This window comes from Anarrhichthys ocellatus, unplaced genomic scaffold, assembly GCF_004355925.1.
Source record: "Anarrhichthys ocellatus isolate YVR2014 unplaced genomic scaffold, GSC_Weel_1.0 scaffold55, whole genome shotgun sequence".
Taxonomy (NCBI): domain Eukaryota; kingdom Metazoa; phylum Chordata; class Actinopteri; order Perciformes; family Anarhichadidae; genus Anarrhichthys; species Anarrhichthys ocellatus.
This window is the reverse complement of record NW_022280085.1, coordinates 52,780-80,660: the sequence shown is the minus strand read 5'-3', so window position 1 is coordinate 80,660 and position 27,881 is coordinate 52,780. Positions and strand designations below refer to the sequence as shown.

The window sequence follows — 27,881 nt, the reverse complement described above, 5'->3', positions numbered from 1 at the left end:
ACAGAGAGAGAGAGAGACAGAGAGAGACAGAGAGAGAGAGAGAGAGACAGAGACAGAGAGAGAGAGAGAGCGAGAGAGCGAGAGAGAACACAGCAGGGTAACTTACAGGCTCATACCGGGAATCCATGCGTTTCTGATTTACTCCCCTTCGTCCTGGGGGGGGGGGGGGGGCTGTTACAGAGGCAGCACTTCTGGGAAAGTAAAAGCACTCAAATCCTGCCGCTAAACATCAAAGCCGCAGCGGAACAAACTTTGTCTGACAGGCTTCTTATTTGAGAACATGTATGTGCACTTTTTAAGGGCATGTTTAATGCAGCAGACCTGTTATCAGTCACCATTTAGTGTCAGTTACACCCGAACAGGCTGCATGTCAGCAGTCAGAGTATTGTAGTATTACTCCACTACACTTATTGGACAGCTGTAGCTACTGGGTACTTTGCAGGATACAATTTAACCTGCTGTCATATAAAATGTGTTTTAAACTACCAATCATGGTTTAAATTGGCAGCAATATGAGCAGTTAAATGATACTTAATAGGAATAATAATATCCAATGACATACAAGTACTTCTACTTTTGTACTTTTCTTGAAGTATCATTTTAAAATCTAGACTTGCAATGAAGTATTTCTGCCATGTGGTCTGAGTACTTTTACTTAAGTAAAGGTACGTAAGTATTTCTACTGGTCAGGACAGGAAATATGATCGTATATAAGCATACGAAACTACAGTCACAGTAATTTCAGCTAAATAGGTTGATCAAAATACATTAAGCACAAATGTTTTCTTCATATTACTGATTACATTTACTATGTACAGCAGCAAGAAAGACGTCTTGAGTTTGGTTTCTCTCCTAAGTTGAGCTGGACGAAAGTTTGAAGACGATGAAACCAAAACCAGTGGGACCAAGAGAGAAACACCAAAGACCGAAACCAAAATGCAGAACATCAACCCCGGTCATGCCTGTAAAGATATCAATAACCAGCTTACTGTACATTCATGTTTATTAGCATTCATCAATATTAAAATAGAAATCCTTGCTACTGACAGAGTACAATCTTAGTTTGCACTCATTATTTTCACAACGTAAAAACATTTTATTAAACGTTTCTTCCAAAGAACACCTCGAAGAAAATCAACGATGTAAACCACCAGGTTCCTGTTTAAGATGCTTAGTGATGGTAAAAGTGAACACATTGGCAGCCGCACACTCTGATCTCCACAACTGCTCCTCAGAAACCCACGGCAGACGTCACGGAGACCACGTCCATATTTTATACAGTCTATGGATGGAAGCACACCAGCCGTGACGCCGCATTCAGCCGGGGGCGTTAAGTAGTACCCTACTACTTCTGACCCCCCCCCCCCCGCTTAGACCACACACCCTTCTTTGAACTCAACCTTCTCAACAACACGCTCCTGTGAAGTTTAGTGACGGCATCTTGCACGGTGGCGGCGTGGTGACAAGGTCTGTCCACAGACAGACATACAAACACCTGGAAAAGTACTCTGTGGAAGTTCCTGCTACACACACACACACACACACACACACACACACACACACACACACACACACACACACGCTGTCACGGCTAGTAGTTATTAAGAAACTCTGTGCAAATATGTTTCCTTTAAAATACACATTTATTCATGACAGACAGCAGCTTCTGTGGCAGAAGAACCCTTTTAGAATAACCAGCTGAGCAAAATCAGGTTACATCCTCCATGTAGTCCTCTTTTCCTCTTCACCAATACTGCACTAATAAGTTAAATATTTTGGGAAATACACTTTTAAAAATAAAAGTCTGGCATAAACCCTCATCCTGTGAATCTTTAGTCCTTCAGTCTTCATGCTAAGCTAAGCTAACTGCTAGCTGTAGTGTACAGACTCAGGAGTGTTATCAACCTTCTCATCTCACTCTTGGCGAGAGAGCAAAAAAAGTGTATTTCCTAAAACGTTGATACTAAAAGTTAAGTGGACCCCAAAATGACCCCTGACTTTCCTCCCAGGGGCCAGAAGAGATCCGTCCTTCTTGAACAGGCTCACTGCAGATCTGAGGAGAACCGAGAGCGTGATGAAAACAGAGAGAAAAGGACCCGAGACACAAAATGTCCCGGACGTTGCCCGTTTTTTGTATAACAGAGTTGTCATTGTGCTGAATGACCGTGACTGGGTACAACAATTTCTGACTCCGTCTGAGCCGGAGTCATTGCGTGACTTTAGTCTTGTGCTCAAAGCTGTTTTTGTCAAAAGGTAGCTTTACAGGAAGCATACGGGGTCTTGTTTGTATCCTTATACACCAGAAGAAGAGGTCCACCCCCTGTGACGAGGTACTTACAATCTGAGTTGCTGCATATTTGAAAAATAAAATCGGACTCCACACAGTGTCTTAAAGCAGCGGTCACCGCTGGGGGCAGGTGACTCGGGTGTGTCCCGGCATGTGGCAGATGCCGCAGGTGCGAGGTTTCCTGGCAGCTGGAGGTTTGTTGGCGGTGGCCTCTCCCGTGATCTTCCTCCCCTTCTTCCCTGCGTCTCCACCACCATTAAACCCACCACCAAACACACCTGACACGGGGGGGGGAAACAGAGAGCAAGCGTAACATGATTAGAGAAGATGACTCCGCGCCAGCCTGCTAAGTGGATGCCTCAAGGTCTCCGTGGAAGTGTTTGTGAGTCGTGACAGCTTTTCTTATCACTAAATAAAGACGGAGGTGAGGAGGATCTCGCTCGCTCTTTCTGGTGTTTCATCTCTGTACATTCATTCTGCTTTGCTCGCAGAGAGATGTTTTGAATAAACAGTGTTGACGAGCGCACAGAAAGCATGAGATGAGTCCAGGCTCACGGTGTCAATCACCTGACGAGAGATTTAACTGTGAGAAATCAAACGTAAAGCACTGCAAGTGTCTGTAATGTTTGCTTGTGATGCAACGGAAAGAGGATGTAATGATTTGATAAGCACCACAGACCGAAATCAAAGAAACATTTGAAGATGGATTTTCTAAAAGTCCCCTTACAGCACAGCTGATAGTAACAGAACCAAAACTCTAATTTTGCACTGTGACAGGCGACTATATTCCTTTATGCAACAAAGGTGTGATAGTTATTTATTTTTAATAGTAAATATCGGCCGATAGCGACCCGTGGCTGATCCATCGGAACCTATTTAACCTAATGACGGCGCTAGAGGAGCGTTGAGGGATCCCCAAAGTTATTCCAATTCATCCTGAGGGGCGGATGAATGTCGGCACCGGACTTCATGGCAATAGATCCCTTTCTACACTTTCTAATAGAGATGGTTCAGCCTGGACCAAAGTGATGGACGGCCCGCCCCCCCTGCTAGCATAGCTAAAAATGTCTCATTTAAAGGATATTAATTTCAGGCCTCAGGGTAATGAGTGTGTGTGTGTGTGTGTGTGTGTGTGTGTGTGTATGTGAGCCTTGCCTGATGGAGGTTCGTTCTCATCGGCCCACAGGAAGAAGCCACACTGCTGGTCTCTTGGTTTCCCGCAAGTGTGGAACATCCGGCCCTTGTTTGGCCCGTCCTTCTGCACCGTGCGCGTCACCGCTGCCTCGTTACAGTTACACATCGTCTGTCCCGCGTGTCCTCCTGCACCCCCCTCCTGCCCCCCGCCTCCTCCTCCTCCAGGGGTGTTCCTGAACCCCACGGAGAGCCTCGGTGGGGCTTGCAGCGGAGGACCTCGACTCTGCAGCTCCCCCTGCTGACTCGGCTGATCCGCCCACAGAAAGAAGTTGCAGCTCCCGGCGTTGCACTTGTAGAACTGCCGACCTTGGTTGGGGCCGTCTTTGCGCACGGTGAGGAGGACCGCCTCCTGACCGCAGTTACACACGATGGCCTCGCTGCTGCCGTCCACACCGCCACCGCCCGCTGGAGGTCGTGGCTGCGGGGTCCAGGAGGGGACCGGGGGAAGGGACGGTCGAGGATTTGACCTCGGGGCTCTAGGGTGCTCTGGTCTGGGGGGCCTTGGAGCTGGTGGACGAGGATGATCTCCTCCTCCTCCTCCTCCTCCTCCTCCTCCCCCCCCCCCCCCCTCTTCCTCCTCCCCCTCCTCCCCCTCCTCCCCCTCCTCCTGCCCGAAGGTACTTCAGGTCCAGCACCTCTCTGAGTGTCTCGTCACATCCACCGATGCAGCCAACGAATTCTAAAGGCATCATGGGAGGGAGGCTGCCCCTGCGGAACTTGAACTTTAACCTGAAGAGCGTTGGACACACAGGAAACAAATGTTGAAGAACCTCAGTATTCACACATGTGATGAAAGATTATTATTCTTCACTGACTGCAGTGGTTGTTCTGACTGTGAGCAGAGTTTTGAAATGAATATTTCATTCATCGTAAGAAAAGTTATACATCATTACTCAACACACACCCTCAGTACACAAAGTCAATACTGTGTGTGCGTGTACTAAGTAAAAGCGGTTGAAGGCTCCTGCCCTTCTAAACGAGTGCGTGTACAACTAAAGTTTGAATAATGCAGCAGGTTGCTGTAGCGACCGGCGAGGAGGCTGAGGGAGGAGAGAGTTTATTAATGCACACATCTGCTGCTAACAGTTACACAACACGCTGAAATCTGATTTAAAAAAAAAAAAAAAAACTGTTATATTTTCTTAGAGTAAACGCTGCAGATCAACTTTGAGCTCTGTACCAGATCGGTTGCTATGGAAACAGATGCTGGTGTGGAGCTCTTTGGCTCGCGATGGCGCCCTAGATTTGTGCTGAGCCGAGCCACGTGCTCAAGGGGTTAACGCCCACTTGTGTAAACGAGAATTTGGACAAGTTTCTTGCACTGCTGAAGCCACCGAGAGCCTCATCTGCTGTTTGTTGTGTTTGCACGGGAAGCAGCGCGCGCACACACACACACACACACACACACACACACACACACACGCGCACCTAAGAAATGAAAGCTGTGTGTTGAAGGTAAACAAGCAAACAGGGAACTTTCTTTTTACTGTTTTTATGGTCTAATTTTTAACATATTTTTTAATTCTTGTGAAGCACTTTGTCATCTTGCTCTATAAAAGGTGCCAAATAAAATAAACTTTACTCACCAAACAGATAAACACTGTTACATACAGATGAGCAATGTAACCGATGTTGTGCGTATACTCTATGGATTCCAGCTGAAGCTACTAGGCAGATTACCTGATTAGGCTTTAAATCATAAAGTTGGGGGGACTCACAAGAGACATTCAAAAGACATTGAGAGTCGACATGCTGGCAGCTCTCTGAGGCTGTACTACCTGATGACGAGTACATTGAATGTGTAAAACCTGGATCTAAATTTAAAATCTGCTCCTCTACTGTTTCACAATTCATTTGATTCGCTAAATATCTGAACACAAACTGATGTGCAAAGCAGGTAGGATGATGAATCTTTATGAAAACATGTTATTGTGAGCTATTGGCAGGCTGAATTATCTTGATCATGAACAATATTTGTGTTTGTTAAGATGTTAAGTAAACCACGGAAAATGAATACTTACATGTGAACAGGGTGCGGCTGACAGGTGGGACAGACGCTGTCGTCTCTGCTCACCTCCAGCACCGTGTCGGGGAACCACACTGCAGTCTTACAGGCTGGGTAGCCCGTGCAGGACAGGTACCTACTGCAGGAGGACAGGCAGAGTCAGAGAGCCTACTGGAATACTGTTCGAGCCCATTTACCGCACATTTTTACAAAGCATACTTTACTGTCTTTGATTCCTCTCCTACCTTTCAGGCACACTTTCTTTATTTGACAATCAACTTGTAAAACCTTGAACCTCACCTGTTTCCGTCCCTCTTCCTCTTCAGCACCATGTCCCGCCTGCAGTGAGGGCACTTCCTGACCGGCAACGGCATCTCCATGTCCTGCTGCTCCTCTTCGCCGATCTCCTGAGCTGCTCCCAGATAAGGCGACAGGGCTTCATCTAACCTGAGGCCACAACAGAAAATTACCGTTTTACCCGGGTCACAACAACCTCACCAGCCTGCAGCGACTCCATTACGAGTGTAACTGATCCGTCATTTGGGCCAGAAATACACAAATCTGCTCCAAGCGAACTAACTTTTTCGCCTTCCTGACGGACTCGATGAAGACTGTCTTGTATTTCTGGATGTGGTTCTGCAGCACGCTCAGTTTGTCCTTCCTGCCCTCTGATACCAGCTTCAGGTCAGCCTCCAATTCAGCACGCAGGTTTGGTTTGGACATCTCATATCCCATGGAGTTATAACCTAAACAAACACACACACACATAGTTGAGTGACAGGCAAAAGCATAAGGGACTATTTATGTATTACGGCCTATTGTGTATTGCGTTATGAAGTGTGTGTGTGTGAACATACCCTCCACCAGTCCCATGCCGAGCTCTCCAGGCAGAAACCTCTGATCAGCTGTCAAGCCCACATACATGCGACTCTTGATGGTCTCGATGTGGTCGGCATGGGTTGCATCGGTGCCTGTAACAGTTCATACAGTTTGAGACAAAACAAAGAACAATTCTATGCTGACTTGACAAAAGAGTCCCTTTTGTGGGATCCTTCAATTACTTGTGAGTGGTTGTAAACACATAAGTCTAAAATAAATCTGTCTCATGTCATGTGTGTGTTCACACCGTACCGATGCCGTGCTTCTCCATCAGGGATATGAGGTCGGCTTCAGTGAGCAGCTGCGGAGGACTCGTCTGTCCGTCCACCATCTCGACAGCAGAGGGCTGGAACTGAGAGCCTTGTTCGAACACTGGAATCACCTGGCACGTACAAAGCAGGTTTACTGGAGGTATCGCACACAACCTTTCCTCTGGGTTTAGTAGTTAAGAAGCCTTTAGATTAGGCCGCCAATTAAGTTCATAGTTTGTTATCACAAAAACACACACATGTCATACCTTAGCGCTCCACCTGTCATACGGGTAAACGTCCAAGTAGTTCCTTGCAATGATCATGAGTCCCGAGGTGGAGAAGTTCTCCTGGGCGATGTCAATGTCCACCACAGTCTCCTGCCCCAAAGCATCCTGGGATACACAGGCCAGGAAGTGCCGGACAATGAACTCATACACACGTCCTTCATTGCCCTGGACGCAGAAGAAAAAACAGAAGTGATCCGTGAAACTTTTTAACATATTGTTTCCATTGTGTTGTTGAGGAAAATAAACAGTTGAGAGGTATGACAAAGACTGTTTGAGCGCAGAACAACATGCCACCATTTACCAACAGTGGGTGCATTTTGGTACGATCGTTTACTATGATCAAAAAAGTAAACAAGAACATTTTAGTCGAAAAAAAATGACCCCAGAAGGAAAAAAACCTCAGATTATGAGAGGAAAAAAAAGGTACGTTTGCACAAACTGAGCGCCAGTTTTTGCAGACTTACCTGCAGTCCACCGGAGTACTTGGTGGGGTGTATGGGGGGGTGGGCTTGGTCAGATTTCTTGCCCTGTCGAGGGTTGGGACCCCCAGGCTGCTCGATCACCCGCTGGGCGAACGTCCCCCAGACCGGGCTCTGTGTCTGCTGCTCCACCAGGGGCCCGAGAGGCAAGGTTGTGGGGAAAATGTTTGTCTCTGTACGGGGGTAGCTGATATACCTGAGCAGAAGAAAAAAAAACAAAACATACAGTCACAAGTCATCTTCACACAGACAAACTAAGAGATTGCTGATTAGTTCATCTATTAAACACCTGACAGACACCGCTCTGCCAGATGGTCTCTTTCCGTGTACAAAAATAGGCACAACTTTGAGGTGGTTTAAAAACCAGGTAAACAAAAAAGGCATTTGACTGACACCACAAAGCCTCTATTAAAGGTGGCTATAAGCCAGCTATCTGACTGAAACAAGTTCAAAGGAAACATCACAACTACTGTGGGATGATAAACTGACATGGAGCATATGGTCAGACCAAAGCAATACCTCACAGTATGAATGCACATTACCTAACGCGCACTCACCCCTGGGTATACAGTTTCTCTGCAATTTTCATGGTCTCTTTGGCGCTTATTCTTAGTTTCCGAGATGCAAGTTTCTCCAGTTCCTGTTGGTCGATGAAGGTAGAGGATTGTTCAGAGTGGGACAAAATACTGAAAAAAACAAACCCGCATACACTTTATGCCACAAACGGGTGTGATTTGAGATGCAGTGTGTGTGTGTGTGTGTGTGTGTGTGTGTGTGTGTGTGTGCGTGTACAGTGTATGTTTGTGGCTGCTTGGCTTTGTATTGTTACCACGGTGTCCAAAGGCAGCGGTCTCCACTTGCTCTTGGGTTTGCTGGTTACTGAGGTGACTGTTGCTATGGGATCCTGGAAATGAGTGAAAAGGATATTCTGGTGTGGACCTTCCTACATGTGGCTTTCAGCCCATTTCATTTAGGCAGATTCACAACACACAGTTTAAATGTACTGCTGCGTCCTCCAGCTGCAGCAGGAGGTTACACATGTGTGGGTGAATTTACAACACACACACATAGTGGGGGTAGAATAACAATTAATGACACTGTCATACTTTACTGCGCTATCACAGTAGCTGGTATTAGGTAAAAATATCTGATGATGTTGAGAAATGATTGAGTAATGTTCTGACCTGATTAGACATCACTTGGATTTTCTTAATGGGTTATTTAGGGTTACACATTTTATGCTAAAAACGTTTTTTTAAATGTTTACAGCTTTTGAGACAATAAGACATCTGGAAACTTTCCAATATTTTGTCACTGAAAGTTACTGTTACTATTCTGTGGTACAAATCGAAGAAGGCAACAGTTGTCTTACTTCTTTTATCTTTACTTCGATAATGTTGTGTTTGAGGAGGTTACTCAGTACAGATGTAGAGTAGTTGTCTCCATTTGGTTTTGTTGTGGTTACGACAGGGCAGCTGGTAATAAGTTTAAGCATCATGGCAACTCAAATCATCTTATACATTAACATTTTCAGACATCAGAAGGCAAATAAGACCAATTTAAAAACGAGAAGTATCCTTCAGACCTTCAACCTTCCATTCACAAAAATAAACTAGGAACAAAGTACATAACATAAAATCTATAACATGACATAAAACACAGACAGGCACTTACCTCCATGCAGATCTGGTAGAGCACCAGGCAAGCTGTGTGGTTGAAGAGACGGTTTCTTTTCCAGTTGAACTCTACGGTGTCCTCCTCCACCTCGTGCAGCACTGAGACAAAGACGGACACAAAGGACAGATGGGATGAAGATGAGCGAGTTTGTATCGGTTAAAGACCCGAACGCTACCAATCTGTGCGTCCGTGCACAGATGAGTTTGTACCTTTGATCTTGTAGAAAGTCTCAGGTATGAAAGCCTGGATGGCTTTGAAACGCTCCACCACAAAGCCCAGAGTGGGAAACTGACAGCTGCCGTACGAGATCAGCTGATTGCCCAGAGACTCTGGAAAGATCTTCTGCAGGCGAAGTGTCTGGAATCGAGTGAAGGACGCACCTGGAGAAGATGAGCACAGGAGACATGTGACATTCTTTGAGATGAACAGAGCCAACAGTGTTGTATCATGGAGTGAAGTGCACCATTATCTGTTTAGATGTTCCATAATGAAAGACTATTTTTCACCTGCATTAGTGTGTCACTGTGTATTACTAGTAGTTTAGGAGTGCTACCGTACCTATCCGCAGGTCCAGCTCCTGACGGACATCGACAGCATCGCTGATGTTAGCATCTGGCTCAATGAGGGTCTCACAAGCTCTCCGAATGGAGTTGGGGGTGATCTCAGAAAACTTTGCCCGAAATACTTGTAAATTGGGCTTCACTATAAAGCAAACATTAAAAAAATACACACACACTATTATCAGAAGCAATTTGTGGACAAACGTACACAAAACACAACATGTCGTTTTAACTCAGTTTGTGGACAGATGAGTGAGATATGACGTGTTTAGAGTCTGTTGTGTTCGGACAGCGCCAGGCTAGCTGCCTTCCCCTGCTTTCGGTGTTTGTGCTAAGCTAACTGTATTCAGCTTTATATTTACCGTACAAACATAACAGAGGTATCAATCTTCTCCTCTAACTCTCAGCAGTAAGCGTATTTCCCAAATGTCAAACTATTCCTTTAAAAAGGAGTTTAGAGATGCACGGTCAGTTGCAGCCACACAACAACAACAACAACAACAACAACAACAACACACATTACTATCATACCTGCTTTGCAGACATCTATGACTTCAAAGCCAATGTTTTCTCCCTCTCTGTCACAATCAGTCCAGATGACTAAGGCCTGGCACTGCCTCACCTCTTTCTCCAGTGTCCGCTAGAGAGATAGAGAAAAAAGGGACAAAAGAAAGAGAAAGCCTATTTCTAGTATCCATATTCATCAGGATTTCCTCTCAATGAAAATGGTGCCCTCGTACTGCAGAGAGAGGAAAGGAAAGTACATCATCTGCTGATGGATCCCATAGGTTAAGACAGTAGTTAAGCATACCTTGATTTGTTTCATGTTCTCTGGACAGTACTTCTCTACCTCAGCATCATATAACAGCACAGGATTGCAACTGTGCCTGTGGAGAGAAAAGGTACAAATATAATCAGTTGTTATGATGCCGAGTGATTCTGAATATATACCAAAAAAACAACAACAATCCAGTTTCAACTTACCATTTCTGGAACTGTGCTTTAAACTCCAGACCCAGTAAATGTCCTGATACTGAAGTCATTGTTACGGTCACATTCTGGACATAATGAAACCAGAACAATGTTAAACACAACACAGAACAGACGTACACAAGCATATCTAATTATTCACTGTATTCACTTACCTGACCAAAGAGATGATACTCATACTCGTAGATTTTATTATACTTTGACATCCCCTCTCTCTAAAATGGGAAAGAAGACAATGAGTGCTGGAGAAACCAACAAGAAACAGAAATGTATATCTTTATCATTCCTAACAGTAGGCTCTGATTTTGGTAGATTTGGTTAAACTGCCAGGCTATGGAAGAGTTTGTATCAATAGTAACATATACAGTGAATTTATATATATGGGCGTGACTAATAATAAAATCATCTGTTGGTGGGTATTGTATGGTCTGTGAGAAGACATGACTAACCCTCCTGGACGAGCCGCCGGACATGATCTCTGAGATGCCTTTGGCAGCATCGTTCTTCTCGGCCACGCAGAGGACCCGCTTGATCTGAGCCCGGCTCCGGATCATGTCTGCCTGCTGCGGTGTGCCCGGACACCGGTCACTCTGCTCCGCACAGAAACCCCTCCGTTGGACTCCTAGCCGCTGTAATCCAGATCGAAGCAGAGATCTCCTGAGGAGGTGCACTAGCATACCTGTCCGCTCTCACATGAAGAAGCCGGTCCTCCAGACAGCCTGCTAGCATGTTAGCTAACGTAGCTAGCTAAAGCCATGGTACCTGCTTCACAAAACTTTAAAAAAAGTAAAAGGTAGTCACCGGTTGACAAACTTCACCCTCAACGACTTTAATAGATGAACAAATATGAAAACAATTTCTTCGAAGCCAATTAAAAAATGCTAATTAAAAAAACGTGAGGAGCAACATCAACCTTTGGTTCTGTTTACAAATTCCGCGCTCGAGTCGCCTGTCAAATACTGCCGTAATCCAGGTCGCAATACTGTCGTAAAATCATGGAACCACCGAAACGTCTGAAAAAAAACAGGTTAATATTAATAATTGCACAATAATTGCATTTAAATTCCAGGCGTAGTGTGTATTTATTAATAATACATCATTCAGAATAACAATTATAGCGTAAATGTTAGTCCTACATTATATTAATGTTAAATAGAAAATGAAAATACACCCTAAATCAGAATTTGCATTTTGCCATTTAAACAGCACTGAGATTATGTCCTAAAACAAATGCCACGTGTGCGTTACACATTTTTGTTTGCAATTTTAGACATTGTAATTAGATCCGATAGGCCTACATTTAAATTTGACTACTTTCTTGTCAAATAAATAAGTAAACAATTCAGTATTTCTCCAACTAAATATTATTCCTGGCAGCATGGACAGAGTTCAGAAAATTGCCCTGGTGTTAGAAACAAATGTTTCATTTCACAGGTCCATCATTTCCTAATAAATCGGTTGAAAATTATTACTTTCTTAAATCGGAGACTGATTTTTAAGGAAGAGATTGTTAAGTATATAAACTGTTTTTGATTTCTAAAGGAATTTCAGGACACATGCAAATACTCCATTAAAGTAAAACTTACAGAAAATACAACCGAACAGCTACCCAAGTATAGATTATGCCAAAAATCAAAATAACCAAACATTTTGAGATGTTTGGACTGCCTCATGACCTCCGTCTTCCTAAAATCCTCGCTATGGCTTTCCTAAAAAATGCACAAATGTGCCCCCAAACTGGAGAATTGACAATGAGTTACTGACAGGCTCATTGATCTTTTCGATCATCACATGAAGTGCTTGCGATCGTCAAAGACACATTTCTGTTTTAGGGTGGAACTTCCCCAGATGAGGAGGCGGATTGGTCACCTGACAAGACTACAACCAGCTGGGTAAACATGGCGTCTGTCTCTGGATGTGGGAATTACGTGTAGCGCTTCTATCTGTTAACGGTGTCTCTGTCGCACCAACGTCCTGAACACAAGGACGAGCAGGAGACGACGCATGGAGACATGAGGGGGAGACGGACAGAGGCGCTTCACTGATGGTGCCTATATTTTTCTCTCGGTGCACAGATTGAATGGTCTGATGCCTCCCCGGACCTCCTGATCGGGGCGACATAATTGATTTTGTTAACAGAGACACAGATCTGTGTTTCTGTCGAGGTGACTACTTTTATTTTATCTGACTAATATCAAGGCTCTTGTTCGACTCTGTTCTGCAGGGGTGGAGCTGCATTTTGGGCCCACTCTGCTCTGGGACCCCCTTTCTTTTAAATTACATAAACAGGCTTGATTTTTGTGTGGACCCTCTCCATCTCTGGACCCCCTAGGATCTCCTGCTCTTTTAACCTCACAAAATAAATGGGCAGCAGGATGGTCAATCTGAGTGCACTTTATATGGTTGCCCTCCACCGCCGTGCTCTGACAGCTGGTTTATGACTGCTGGTCGTGCTGCACTGTGTGTCGTGTTTCTCATGCCGTGCTCAGCAACACCACTATGATAGGCTCCCCTGACGTGGTGGCGTTCACTAAAGAGGACGAGTATGGGCAGACAGCTCCGGACCCCTGGGCTCTCCCTGAGGAGTTCTCTGTCCCTCTCCATCCGCTGGCCGACTCAAACCCTTGGGCCAAGACCTCCTATGCCAAGTTCACCAAAGACTTCATCCTCATCTCTGAGTTCTCTGAGCAGGTGGGCCCTCAGCCTCTCCTCACCATCCCCGATGAGCCCAAGGTCTGCGGCACCTTCGATCTCAACTACTTCTCCCTGCGCATCATGTCAGTGGACTACCAGGCCTCCTTTGTGGGACATCCACCTGGCAGTGGCTACCCCAGGCTCAGTTTTGTGGAGGACTCGAGGGTGGTGCTGGGCGACTCAAAGGAGGGGGCGTTCGCCTACGTCCACCACTTTACCCTTTACGACCTGGAGGCGAGGGGCTTTGTGCGACCGTTCTGTATGGCGTACGTGTCGGCAGACGAGAGGAAGATCATGCTGCAGTTTCAGGAGCTGTCGCTCCGCTTCTCACAGGCCTCCGAGTGTCTGAAGGCCGGGAACAGGAGAGCATTTGCCAAGGAACTTCAGAGGAAGCTCCGAGACCTGGAGTAAGAACTTTTTAACTGCTAAAAGATATCTGATACCATCTCAAAGCTTTTGTTCGGTCGTTTAGGTAAAGGGTGAACAGAATAATGTTTTGTAATCGCAGGGCTGGATTAATCAGTTAGAGGGTCCTGGAACAAATATTTGCTGTTGCCCCCTTACAGACCCCTCACCTACTGCTCTCTGTTTATTGTCCATGTACCTAGTTCCCATTAAGTAGAGTACTCACAGAAGACTGTACATGGCAGTTTGATAATGTGCCCAGACACCCGGAGACCAACCAGGGCTCCTATACTGGAATAAAACCACCAGACTCCAAGGTTTCTGTGTGTCAGTTAGTTTGCGGTAATTTGATTAAACGCAGCTTAATCAGCTTTATATGCATCATGTGAGCACACTATAAACTAGTAGGGCATTCCATCTTTGAGGGTTTCTTTCGATTATTGGACGGCTAACAAAAATGGTTATCCACAATTTTAATGCTTTTGGTCCAGAAAGACTAAATAGGCAAATGGGGGGAATTTTTGTCCTTACGTTTTAACACTGTCATATAGGTCAAGTTATGACAAACACTTTTTTTTTTTTAATTGAAAGGGTTGAGATCAGAAGGGAATTGAATCCTGATGCCCCTAAAATAACAAAGCTTTAAAATAAGATTTTGACACAGGGTACTTCTACCGGTCAGGGTTCCACGATCCTGTTCACGATGGCAATGATAACATGCTGATTATGATGTTAACTTTGTTCGCCATCCTGGTTGCGTGTCAGCACGCCAACATTCACTAATGGTTGCAAAACACTAAGTACAGCTGAGGCTGATGGGAATGTAAGATGAGATGAGATAAGATAATCCTTTATTGGTTCCGCAGCGGGGACATTTACAGGATTACAGCAGCGTATAGTATAATGTCATTAGTCTTGCGGGTTTGTGGTCATAAACTAAACCAAAGTATTGATTATTTCAATCTGATGTTGGAGAAAGATGTTTGAATTCATAGAAGACATTTCACTCAAAACCACAAATGTGATGGGGACCCTTACCTGTGTTTTCTTCCCCTCAGGTACACTCACTCCGTGCTGCAGCGGGAGGAAGGCCTGCAGAGGGAGGCGGGGCCTCAGTGCATGTACTCCGCTCATGCTGTGGACAAGGCCAACGAGCTTGCAAATGTGGAAAAGAGCATCTACGAACACAGAGACCTGCTGAGACAGATCAGCTCCTACCATCACCGCCCACGCAGAGATCCTAACGCTGTCACCTGCCAGAAGTGTGTCACTGAGTGCTTGAGCGAGTGCGAGCAGCTGTTAGACAAATACGCCAAGCTCGCCAACCCCTTCAGTTACACCAACAAGTGGGGCAAGAGGGAGGAAGGGCAGGGTCAGGTGGACGAGGAAGGAGGTGGAGAAGAAGTGGACGAGGAGGAGGGCGTAAAGCGCAGGCCGTCCTACACGCCACAGCTGATCAAAGCTAAGTCGGCGAAGTGCTTCGACAAGCGCCTGAAGACCCTGCAGGAGCTGTGTGACAATCCTTTCTACGAGGCCACCGTGGACCTCCTGAAGGAGACGGAGAGGAGTTTCCGGGGCGACCTGTGTTACCTGCACACACGCCGCCTGGACAGGGCACTGCGCACGAAACAGAGAGTTACCGACTTCCTGTTTGAGGATGACCTCGGAGATGATGATGAGGATGAAGGGGGAACACTAAGACCATTCTGTGCTGTGAACCATGCTGTAGATACCTTTACACTATTAAATCCACCTCCTATTGTGCTAGGACCAGAACCTCTAGACCCAGATGCTCTGGAGCCTCCATATCCTCTAGACCCAGCCTCTGTGACCAGCCACACTCGGGAGAATGAGCTTGGGCTTGTGGAGAGCCATCTGGAGTCCTCTCCCTCAGACCAGACTCTGGAGACCCAGGGGAGCTCGGAGCAGACCAAAGGAAGCTTTGGCAGCGATAAGAGCGGGACCGGTCCAGCAGAGAGGCAACAGAATCTGGCTTGTATGAAGTCAGAAGCTCCTGATTCTGACTTGACCCCTGACCCTGAACCTGACCATAACACTGACCTGGAGAGGGAGAGCAGCAGTGAAGAGATGGAGGACGATGGAGACGGGACACCTGTGTCCTTGCTGGAGGTGGTGTCTGAGCTGGAGGCCAGCAGAGAGGATGAGTGTGATGGGGTAACTGATGGGGCTTGTGAGATGCAGTCTGACTTGTTGGTTCCTTTGGACACAGCGTGCTGTATGTCCCAAGAGGGTTTCCTTTATGAGGCTTCGGCCCCAGAGGCGGTGCCTCGTCTTGGCCAGAGCTCCGACCTACAGCCCTGTGAAACCCTGGTGGTCAACCAGGAGCCCCAGGCCCTGCTTCATCTCCAGGATGACTACGCGGTGGGTGTGGGGTCCCCAAGCTCAGAAAGCCCTGCGGCTGGCCTGGAGCTGCCTGTGGGGCTCCTTGGAGATGCAGTTTCCCGAACCTCAGCGGAGGATGGGTTTGAGTGTACTATGAGTGCTTCTACGGGGTCTGATCGGGCTGCCTCACCTCTGGGCTACGGGGGGGTTGTGACCCTGCGTCAGAGGAAGAAGGCTGGACAGGGAGCCTTGAGGTTTATCCGACAGTACCCCTTTGCCATGCAAGCTCTGTGGTGTCTGCTCAGCGGCAGAACCCTGGTGGTGCTCGGGGCAGACGAGGGGACAGTCCGCCGACTGGTTGCTGCTCTGGCCCTCTTTGTGCCTGGTCCTGGGAAGTGTGGAGAGAGGGTTCAAGCCTGGCTGTCCTGCCCCTTCACCCTTACCGACCTGCAGAGGTGGAAACTCGTTGGATTGCAAAGGTATTTACAATTTGCATTTCGATTTAAAGCATATTCACCGTACACAAATAAAGATGACAGATGGTGTTCCTAACATACATTTAATAAAAAAAACATTGAGCTTGATGCTCACAGATCTTACGGAGTCTCCATCAATGTGAAGTTTGAAAATAACGGTTTATTCCTGCTTGTAGTTTGTATCACACCGTACTAAACTGCTACTCATCTGGTCCGACTCAGTCCTCGATGACTCACACAACCAGCTATTCAACTCACAAACCTTCCAGCCTCACATCTGTCCTTGGACTTCATTTCTATTCATCTTTCTTACGACAGAATGGGAATTGCAATATTTTACATTTAGAGAGGAGGCCTTAGCTTCATGAACCCATGTCTTTGTAGAGACGATTGGATCTACTTCCTCTTTACACTCTCACCTTATTAATGTAGGGCATATATGCAGACAAATCTGCATATTCATATAGAATATTATCTATTTAGTTGTTGTACAATTACTACACAAACATTCAAATGCATGTTAATCTTTATTGAAGATTCAATTGAAACATAGAGGATAACATACAAATTGAATGATTAAACATATGTTTGTGTATAAGCTGCCTTCACATCACCAGTATGTGTCTGTCTGTCCCTCACAGAGTAGCGTCCCCTGTGGGTTCCAGCATGCTTTACTCGCTCTCCCGGTACAGTCGCTACATCTCCATCCTGGATGCCGACCAGAAGACCTTGCGCTGTCCGTCGTACCGTGGTCAACTCCTTGCCAAAATAGCCGACCACCGCACCTACATACGCCGCGGTTCCACCTACTTCCTCCACTTACAGAGCACGCTCTGTCACCTGGCAGCCAAGGCCTTCCTGTTCACCTTCACCCACCACCTCCACCTGCCGGTCAGCTCCACGGAGGGGCCCGAGGTTGTGGAGGGCCGACGCCTCTGCTTCCTGCAGGAGCAGCTGGGGCTGGGAGAAGAGGACAGCCAGATACTGCTCTACCTCAGCCAGCTCATCACTCAGCAGTACCTACAGCCGGCTGCCGGGAGCAGAGCAGCAGCAACTTGTTTTAGTTTTAACTACACCACCAGCGTTTTATACAAAATCTGATATCGTATTGGGACAAGGATTTTCCACATATGTTTTAGCAAAAGTCATGGTTTTTAATGGACTAATAGTGATCTTAATAAGGTCCACGGCCATTTTAGTTTCAAGACAGAGTTCTGCACAGGTTGTTTTATCTGTCTTCTTCTCCGGTCTTTCTCTTTCCCCTGTGTGCAGGAAAAAGGAGTCCGAGTGCGTCATGAATGTCACTGAGCGGTTCACTTTGTCCGGAGCACGTTGACGCTCGCAAACACGCATAACGGAGCAGACCAAGGTCGCTTCTACTTATTGTCCTATGAGTCATTTGTGGGTGTGTGTATCGCTTGCGCTGGCTTGTTTAAGGTCAGTCTCCACCCCTCTCCTCACCACACACACACTCACAAACACGCACACACTCTCAATCCAACATAGCTGTCTGTGTATTGTTAGTGCTGGTCTGACCTCAGCTCGCTAAATTGCAGCTCTGTGATAACGCCAACCAATCACTGAGCCTGTCTATCAGCCATGATATCATCTCAGCTATGTATAAACATGTTTTTCATCCAACTCGCATATGCTGACATTTTCTGCTTGTGGAGAACGGACGTCTCTCTGAATCTGTCCGTGAAACCTTCTTAGCACTGCGCAGGCTTGTTACAGCTGGCTTTGTGACCTCTCGCTCTCGCGCTGAAAACTACCACACAACTTCCAAAGGCCAAAACATTTTCTTTTTAATATTTATTTTGTGAATCAATTTGAACCCCACATTCCCGCGGTAATCTCTTGTCACGTTGTTGGATTGTAGCTCAGTAGATTTGACTATTGAGAGCATGGAGTAAACATTCCCAGATTTCAGGTTGCGATGCATGAGGAAGTGTATTTGCTGTGTGAGTTATAGATCCGGTTGGCCCCGCGTGATATTTGCATGAACAGAAACAACGTCACCGCGACACATACTCACCCATGTTGGGCCAAGCCTGTCACTATAATGTGCTGGCGAGCATTTTCATGGATATTACTCACACGGTCCGGAACATCTTAAAGCTACTTAACCTAAATGTATTGAATTTCACTGTTGTCTTAAAGTTGTGTGAGGGTGTTGTGATGTCAGCATGAGACTGTCTTGTGCCAGGGTGAATCGCCTTAGTGATGATATTTCTGTTTTGTTGTGTATTTGAAGAAGATGCTGAACAGTTTGAGGAGAAGTTGCTGAGACGGTGATGTTGTTTGTGAAGATGTTACTATGGGGGAGGGGGGGGGAAATTTCCTGTGCCATCAAAAGCAAAACTCTAAGCTTGACGCTTGAATTAGGACAGTTGCCTATTATTTATTTTCTTCTGAACAACCCTTGTTGGATGTGTGATATGAACAAAACTCAACTGTATTTATTTCTTTAGTACAAATTGTGGATTATGACCGTCATGCTGAGAATGCCCAGATTTTCTCTCTGGAGGATGTTGGAGAATTTCACAGTTCGGTAATCTTTTAAGGGCTCATGAGCCAGTGAGACGACACTGAACAAGCGTCTCTGATGGTATTTTAGATTTTACTGTTCCTAATTCTGTGGCGTCAGTGATGGAGCTGTAATTCTGTATCTAGAATGGTAACTGTACTTGTGACTGCATGGTCAAGAGTTTTAATAGTCAAACCGCGTTGGACCATGGCTTCCTGCTACGAACAAGACACTTTTATTTTTAATGGCATACGCTTTTAACTAACGGCAACGTCACATTAGTTCCACCTAATGTATTATTTCAGTTGGTTTTTTTTGACGCAGGTTATCACTTTTTATTTTTTAACTGCTTGAATAACACGTTTTACTGCTAGGTTGTTACTTATTTTTAAAGATTTTGTCCCTCTAATGCAAAAAGGTGAATGTAATCTGAATAAGCCATACCACAGTGTGCTTAACGCGTCGTCACTCAGTGTCCTTATGTTGCCACATCATGCCCACCTTTTGTATCCCATCACGAGGGAGTGTCTCGTTCTCATCAGCCCTGTGAGACGTCACTGTTCCCAGTGATCTTAAAGAAGCACGTTGTGAATGTCTTGATGCTTTTATGTAAATGTTGATATTCATTTATTCCATTAAATTATTTGAATCCATTTCATTTTTGCGTGGATTGATGGGTAATCATGGTGAACATGGCTTTGGGATACTGGATCATCATTTAACACTAAACACTCCCAACAGCCTTGTCTGTGCGACTCGCTTTAGCGATGACGGATGTGTGAGCAATCGAGGTGTCGTGAATAATTAATGCTCATCTGTGAAAACAACTAATTGCCCTACAGGAGCAGCAGGAGGCAAGGTGGTGGACTGAGGAGAAAGTAGCAGTAAATGAATGATGCAAGAACACATTTGCAATATTAAAATATTGTCATGCAGGGACAGAGTGAGGGGGCAGCTGTGTCACTCATAATGCAAACAAGTGGGCTTCTCCCACTTTAACCTTTAATATTAAAAATGTAAACAATCCGATTGCACTATAGATATGCCTTAGATGACAACTCATGTAAGAAAACTCGTCACTATTATGACAACCTTAAACTTCTACGTCTTGAGTAGCTACTGTGGGCATGGCAACATTGACTAATTACAAATATACTGAATAAGAATCTTCTTTGGGATGAGTTTAAAAAACATGGGAACGGTCATTAAGAGCATTGAAGCTTAAGTAGTAAATGTTATTTAAGAAAAGGGGACAAAAACGATTGAATTTGGCAATATTGACCGTTTTTTCAGAAACTAAAGGAAATGTGCTTTTTTGTAATCATGTAGCCGAGACACGAAATGTATTTTTTTTTAGTAAAACTATTATTTCCACCTTTTCCTCAAACACCTAAATCTCACCTTTATAAAGGATCTGAGCATGTGCAGAGGTCACCTCTCAAAGATCAGACACACAATGAAAAATATTAAGATGCTTAACTTCATGTATGGTTAGAAAATACTCTGCAACCTTTGAGTGACTTATGATACTTCAAGAAAATGTAAACAACCAAACTACAATCAATGTTTTTTATTTCACAAGATGAATTATGTTTTGAGATCAAGAATGATGAAACTTGAGTCTACATTGGATCTCACACTTTCCCTACATCATAAAACAAAAGTAAGCTCAAGTAAATCAATCATTTTATTTAAAATTACACTACAAGAACAATGATGAAGACAATGTGTTGAGGATTAAAACAATGACATTTCAAAACAAAACTCGCCTCCCTCCCAGCCCTCTTCAAGTTAAATGAAAAACAGAATTTAAAATGACCGTCACAGTGGGCATGACTAGCTGGAATGACAGGCTTTATCCAGAAACAGCTAACCTCAACTTCCTACTTTGAGATTTTGGAGTTGAAGGCTTTAGTTAGGTAGAAAAACAAATGTAAGTAATACAATATGGCCCCTCTCTGTGTTCTCTCCTTTATTCTCAAAAACTGACCCCTTTAAGGGCAACTGAGGGATGATGGTGAAGATATCAGCGATTTGTTTGACTGAAATAAAGACGATGTTGCTTTGGGGTTTTGAGTGCACAGATGGTAGCTGGGTGAGCCCTGATGCCCAACGGAAAATAGACGGGATGTCTGCACTTAGCCAGAACATCCTCTGCATCCACAATGGGTGCATTCAATGATCCTTCCCTGCAGAAAGAAACAAGATTTAGATCACAAGGACACACACTGTAGTGAGAATCCCCCAAACTATGTCAGACTTACGACTTCCAGCTTGCTCTTGGGGACTCTGCAGATGCAGTTGGTTCCAAAGTTGGTGTCTCGGGTTTGGATGCAACGCAGGCAGCACAGGTTCTCGTAGCCCTGCTTCTTCCACTTGGCAATCAGGTTCTTGTCTGCGTAGCCTTCCTTTATACAGTAGTCATACAGCTCTGTCAGGAGACGCACAGAAAGACAACACTGGTTTGAAATCTAGTACGCAGCATACAACTATGATTGGGTTTCAAATGTTTGGTCATGTGCAAATACAAAAAATAAAGCAGACTCTGGTATGCATTTGTTGAAATCTTGGCATGTCTTTACAGAATATGTACAGATAAAATGTCATTCAAACATGCGTAACAGATTATCAATATGTCATGCGGAATTTTAAGGACTGTATCAAATGCTGAAGAGGAAGAAGAAAAAACAAAGTGGAAAAGGGAAACAGACTTGAAACAGTTCAACAGGTAGAGGGGATGTCTGTCTACCTCTGCTGATGGCTTTCCTTTTGTAGAAGAGGTCGTAGATGTATCGACTCCGCTGATGATGCAGTCTGAAAATTGGCCAAAGGGACTCCACCTTTCGCTTTCCCTCGTGAGGCTCTGTTTCAGCTGGGGAACAGAGGGAACATCTGGACAGTTAGCTTCGGTAAGCAGAAACTAAAATCAACGGTGCACTTGTGTGTGGGTAGTTCAAACGCATCTCTGGGCTAGGTGTGACGTGCCAAAGATACCCAACGTATTGCATACTATATGATATATAAATCTGCTACTAGAACAGCCTCCACCACTATTACACTACTGTCCTGAATGTGTTGGAGGGGGTTGAGGTTTCTATCAGTATCTACCAGGCTTTGTGCTTGGGGGGCATTTTCCCCAGTATTACCCAAACAGTTGCAAGCTTCTGTCTTAAGTACAACTGTACACAGTAACATTCCCTTAATTAGAGCCATGTGGTAAAGCCAAAAGCAATGGCGTATGTGGACAGTTTATGGTCACATAGTTTAAGTAGTTTAACACTAAACAGAAAAAGTTAAATTACAGAAATAATACACAATTGCATCTGACTGAACTACAACCACTTCACCAGTAGCTAGCATTAGCCGTTCATTATTCGTTTTAACCAACTGGCGTTAGCGTTCAGTAGCCGATCGTGTTGCTTATCTATTTGAAAAATGTCAGCCAAAAATCCTTCCACAGACGCCACCATGGGATTAATCGGCTGTAAAATAAAACTAAATATGAATCTTATCAACATGTAAAGACGATGCGAGGTGAACACGGAGGTTATTTCCCCCGCACAGACTGCGTGCTGTGGTTGTAGCTCGACGGTGTGTTGTGAGGAGCATCGGGATCATCTTCTACTTCTTACCTTCTCTCATCTTCTGATCCAGCTCGTCCAAAGTGGGCTCGATGAGCTCCCATCCGTCTGGAGGAGGCTTCCGACTCCTCTTTACTTTCGGCATGTTGTTATGTTTAATACAATTAGAGAACAAAAGCTCTCCGTGTTTTCCTGTTGATTTCTACCAACCCGTTTTCGGCGCCACAATTTGACGTCACTTGGGGGGGTCCATTTCACCATCTTGTCGCTTGAATGGCGTCACTATGCCAAATAAACACAACTCCATTTACCTGCGTTCAATAACTTCTTCAATCTTCTCTCATACTAACACATTATTTATGTTTATGTTGACATTTATTTAGGTCAGTTTAGACGCGTGCTGAGATTAAAGCACTGTAGAAGTCTTTCTGTCGTTATTAGCATATTGCATAACAACATGGTTTAGTTTATGGTATTTCATAATTCACGTAATTTAGTCAAATGACTGCGAATTATACGGAAATGTGTATATCATTTAGTTTATAACAGAACTATATATGTTTACTATATTGTTGAGAAGAAAAACCTGTATTAAAGATTTGTTAAAAGGCAAATACTTGAACTACTCGGGAGTATTTCTATACTCAACCCCAGTGAGAGTTTAGCAGCTGTCAGTTCGTAGTACTGTTTTGACACTTGTGTTTTCTGTCAGTATTTAGTTGTTAGAAAGTTTTTAAATACAGAATTTGTTTGTCAAAATGCCCAAAGGAGGTAAGAATGATTTAAACCTGCTACAGTGACTTGACATCAGTTTTGTACATTTGTTAACCTGCTGTTAGGCACCCGACATCCATATCTGTGTGTGATGTCATTTGTTATCATGGTTGTTGATTTAGGTAGGAAAGGTAGCTACAAGGGTCGCGTGCGGACGTACACGAGCCCCGAGGAGATAGACGCCCAGATGAAGGCAGAGAAAGAGAGGAAAAAGGTTGGTGGATTTACATGCAAAGACTGTTTGAATCACGTCCCACACAGAGACAAGTGTGTTCAGCCTTTCACTAAAGTTTTTCCTACACTTCCCAAAATGCAGCTCGATAACATCTGTGTTTACAAACCAATCTTCATGTCTAACATTGCTGGAGTGCCCTTTAACCAGCCACAGGAGAGGAGTTAATGTGAAAGCAGCCGATGAGATGTTTGAATAGAGTAAATAATAACTGTGTATGTATTCCCTGTTGTCCCTGCATGTGTTTAACCTGACGCGTTGGTTTGATGACAGTCTTCTGTGCGCGCTCTCCTTATTTATGTGTCATAGCAAGAGCAGGAAGCAGAAGAGGCGGGGGGTGCAGCTCAGAATGACATGGCAGAGGAGAAGCTACCGGCATCGGGATCAGAAGACAGCGACGATGAAAACTCAGATGTACCACCACACTGTTTCTGTCATTCCCTTGCTCTGTAACCAAACACACACTAATACAGTAATATAGTAATACCATTTGTTATTCATAATTGATGTGCACCTTTGAAGGCCCTTGCATGGCAGTTTTTTGTCATTTCGCTGTTTGCTATATTCAAAGCATTAACTTCATGTTGTACGAGCTGCTGTGATGTGTTTGCAGAGGAGGAGAGCGGGGGTGGAGGGCTTGATAGAAATCGAGAACCCCAACAGAGTGGCTCAGAAGTCCAAGAAGGTGACGCAGATTGAGCTGGACGAGCCCAATCAGTTATCAAGGAGAGAGAGGTGTGACGGCGTATTGGTGCTAAATGGGAACTTCATTTTTAACATATAGGATTTAGTAAAAACATCTTAACAGTAGAAGTTGCATGCGTGACATTTGGGGAAGTATGGAGCCTTATGGCGCACTGATACCCAGCTCTATTGTGTATTATGTGCTAGAAATGTTAATTGTTTAATATATGTTTTTATTATGTAAAAAAACATATTACTAGCATGTTCTGAAATTGGTAAGGACATTAACACTAAAAAGGCTGATGGGTTGGTTTTGTTTTTGTTTTTGTTTTATGTCTGTAAATTCCCAGTCCCCCATGTTTTATTATAACTTTCCTTATGTTACTTTCCCCCACCTTAACACACAACCACACACACACACACATGCTCTGGCACAGGGAGGAGATAGAGAAGCAGAAAGCGAAGGAGCGCTACATGAAGATGCACTTGGCAGGGAAGACAGACCAGGCCAAAGCTGACCTCGCTCGTCTCGCCATTATCAAGAAACAGAGAGAAGATGCGGCAAGAAAGAAAGAAGAAGAAAAGAAAGGTAAGCGAGACATTTAATAAGGTGATTGTTATGAATATTTAGTGCCCTAAGCCAGAAAAACACTACACAACCTGATGTGGTCATGAAAGCCTCTTGTCTTTATCTTGAAGAAACTGCACTATTCTTCACAAAATAGAGCAGGTCAGCATGGACTGAGGTTATTTTGTGTTGTGTGATGGTTCGGCTTTCTCGTGTCTCCAATAAGACACTCAGAGCAGCAGGAGGAGTCAAAATGATATAAAACGTACTTTATTTATTTATCATTGTAACGACCGGAATCTGGTTTTGTACCGGATGATGATGAGTCTTTTCAGCCAGTGATTGTCCAGTTAGAGCTTTGCCAAGTAGAGCAGTGTACCTAACATTCGTGGCTCTGTACTTATCGTACCTTGTAATGAAAGTCTTTCTCTTGGAAAGTTAAAAGTGAAAACGTACTGTTTGAAAATACGAACAATAAATCTAACCTCTGTCTTGCTTGTCCATGTAAGCTAAGCAGCATTACAAAGTTACTGTACGTCAGAATGAAATAACGGTCTGATCTTATAAGTCCAGGTCGAACTAACTCTAGAAATACATATTTGGGACCTTTATGCATTATTCTCCATTATTCTACTGAGAAAACGCTGTCCTCATCTGGATGCACTATTGTATTGTATAATAATGGTGCAAACTAAAAACAAATTTGCACTCTTCAAATGATATTCCCTCAAAATATTTCACATCAGAGTTTCTGAGAACGTTTGAGTTTCTCTGTGCGTTTTCCCATCAATTAGAATGACGTAATTGTGGATCTCGACATATGATTGAATCACAATACGATTCCATTGAAAGACGATACATTACCTTCTTGAATGATCTGAAATGGAAACACCACAGTTTATAAAAAATGACTAAAGGTTTCATGCAGTGCGTCGTGCTGATTGTGTCTCTTTTATTTTCTGCTTACAGCAAAAGACGCAGCAGCAGCGGCAGCGGCGGCGACGAGAGGAATAAAGTCCCTCTCAATGAAATGATGCAGAGAATTTATCAGAGGCTCTTTCTACATGTTCACGGACTGAAGCAATATATATATATTTGACTATTTTTAAAGGAAGAGCTATGGTCTTGACATTTCTGTTACATGTGACCGTTTGGAGAATGGTTTGCGGAGACACCAGTGGAGAGGGGTTGTGTATATTGTGGCATTGAATAATGGCCTCGTTGATCCCTCCAGGAAGTAAAGCTACAATTGAGAATACATCGGTCTTCACATGCACTTGGAATGAACCCCCTCTAACCTGTGATCTTGCTCATGATGTTAGTGATGGTGAACTTGTCATTGTACAATTCTCACTTTGCTAACTGAGCTTTACCACTTTGTTTTTTGGGGGATCTTACATTGTACATACCGGACTCGTGAAGATATTTCAGATTATTATGATGGAACTAGTCAAATGTGTACATTTGTTGTTTTGCTTTATTTCCCTGTGAGAGAACTGTCACGACTGATTTAGAGCAGGTAGCAGCCTCAGGTGCAAGAGTCCATGTGGCATCCACGGATGTGACAGTGAGAGAAGACTTTGCAGCGTAACTGAACAGTTAAATCAGTAAGATTAATATATAAGATGAGAAGTTTATGATCCTATCGTGTGTCAATCTTAATTTTGCTCTTGTTTAATGAAAGGTACCCAGACTCCCTATTCAACAGGACTAAGGTCACGACTTAGATGGATTCAAAATTAATACAAGCAAATTTTCACGTAAGTCGGATTTTTCCCATTGTTCACATATACCGCATCTACAGTATTTCAATTATGAAATGTGCAATATGTATCACATCAGCTCAGCTGTGAAAGACAAGAATTCAGGTGAGTTTGACAGCAATGATTAATAAAACAAATGACAAATAAAAATAAACTTGCCAGTGTACATATTTAATTTCACATACAAACATTAAACCTCAACAGATTCTTCTCACTTAAAATACTTATATATATATATATACGTATATCATTTTATAATTTTCTGGTTATTCATTAAATAGTCGATATGAAATAACCACATAGTAAAGTGTGGAAAAATAAAGCTGAATGAAATGAGTGTTTCTCTTTCTTTAACTTTTTCAAAGATTTGAATGAATAACATATTGTCAGCGTAACTGTAAGACAAATATCCTACATAACATTTCCACTTGAAGGTTCAATATTGAGGCATGCAAACATTTGATACAATGCATAATGCGTAGTCAGCGAATCCTGCTTCTTGTTTGGCTAATAATAATTCAAAGTTGAGGACTATTCTTAGATGTATAGTGTTACACCACATTCTGAGACCCATCACATTCTGTGGCTCGATCAGGAAGTCCAGCTCTATCACCCTCCCACTAAAAATAATCATTTTTGTCCACACACGAACAGAGGGGGGCGGTAATGCGCCATATATGCTGTAGAAAACATGAGGAATCAGCGGATTGGTGGATAGATTGGCGGACTTTACCCTCGCAGAGTGGTCTGTTGTTTTGTCTCAGCCCTGTGGTCAGACTTCAGTACAGTATCAACTACATGCGACAGCGAAGAGAGCCTCCACTCTGCTGGTGAGTGAACTAACTAGTTCATGTCAATGCTGACAAAATGGAAATGTTTGTCTTGATATGCAGAAATAATTTATTCAACGAATAACTAACTATTTTTTGCATTTAAACGTCTTATTTGGCACTATTTTATCGACGTGTCTGCTCTTCCGACGTGACATTTAGCAGTTGGTCAACTCCATGCTGACCTTGTTATGCGTTCCCTGTCAAAAGTAATAAGTTAGCTAGTTAGTCGTTCTCACGGTTCGCTTGTGCATATTTTTTTTAACGCCAGAGAAACATTTTCACAGCTCTCATGTATTTATCAAACATTTCTGCTCTACAACTTTGCCTCATTGCTGCTAAGTGTCTGTGTCAGGTGATAGCGGGTAGTACCGGTGCGTGTCAGGTGATAGCGG

At 44.0% G+C, this 27,881-nt stretch overlaps 5 protein-coding genes across 5 annotated transcripts in view; 3 read left to right on the top strand and 2 right to left on the bottom strand.

Annotated features, from left to right (window-relative positions):
• Nucleotides 1-435: 435 nt before the first annotated feature.
• On the bottom strand, nt 436-12,245 carry top3a (DNA topoisomerase III alpha). The gene is given in 21 exon segments (XM_031871052.1): nt 436-2,565; nt 3,443-4,073; nt 4,075-4,210; nt 5,503-5,625; nt 5,787-5,933; nt 6,067-6,232; nt 6,344-6,457; nt 6,618-6,747; nt 6,883-7,068; nt 7,368-7,578; nt 7,940-8,022; nt 8,212-8,286; nt 9,057-9,157; nt 9,269-9,439; nt 9,618-9,761; nt 10,151-10,259; nt 10,431-10,506; nt 10,604-10,677; nt 10,765-10,824; nt 11,059-11,622; nt 12,196-12,245. Coding segments are annotated over 20 exon segments (3,129 nt in total). The 5' UTR covers nt 11,287-11,622; nt 12,196-12,245; the 3' UTR covers nt 436-2,401.
• Nucleotides 12,246-12,490: 245 nt separating this feature from the next.
• smcr8a (Smith-Magenis syndrome chromosome region, candidate 8a) lies at nt 12,491-19,706 on the top strand. The gene is made up of 3 exons (XM_031871027.1): nt 12,491-13,710; nt 14,767-16,530; nt 17,169-19,706. Exons 1-3 carry the CDS (start codon nt 13,109-13,111, stop codon nt 17,626-17,628), a joined length of 2,826 nt encoding a protein of 941 aa, XP_031726887.1. The 5' UTR covers nt 12,491-13,108; the 3' UTR covers nt 17,629-19,706.
• A 903-nt stretch (nt 19,707-20,609) lies between these two features.
• Nucleotides 20,610-22,864, bottom strand: bud31 (BUD31 spliceosome associated protein). Its single transcript, XM_031871029.1, has 4 exons — nt 22,687-22,864; nt 21,804-21,926; nt 21,319-21,485; nt 20,610-21,243 (listed from the first exon to the last, which is right to left on the bottom strand). Exons 1-4 carry the CDS (start codon nt 22,778-22,780, stop codon nt 21,193-21,195), a joined length of 435 nt encoding a protein of 144 aa, XP_031726889.1. The 5' UTR covers nt 22,781-22,864; the 3' UTR covers nt 20,610-21,192.
• Nucleotides 22,865-23,294: 430 nt separating this feature from the next.
• On the top strand, nt 23,295-26,806 carry pdap1b (pdgfa associated protein 1b). Its single transcript, XM_031871064.1, has 6 exons — nt 23,295-23,406; nt 23,532-23,623; nt 23,951-24,055; nt 24,255-24,376; nt 24,763-24,914; nt 25,863-26,806. Exons 1-6 carry the CDS (start codon nt 23,394-23,396, stop codon nt 25,925-25,927), a joined length of 549 nt encoding a protein of 182 aa, XP_031726924.1. The 5' UTR covers nt 23,295-23,393; the 3' UTR covers nt 25,928-26,806.
• Nucleotides 26,807-27,362: 556 nt separating this feature from the next.
• shmt1 (serine hydroxymethyltransferase 1 (soluble)) overlaps nt 27,363-27,881 on the top strand; it is a 5,961-nt gene continuing 5,442 nt past the window's right edge. The window contains exon 1 of the mRNA XM_031871062.1: nt 27,363-27,486. The gene's annotated coding sequence lies outside the window, so the exon portion shown is untranslated. The remainder of the gene's footprint in view (nt 27,487-27,881) is intronic.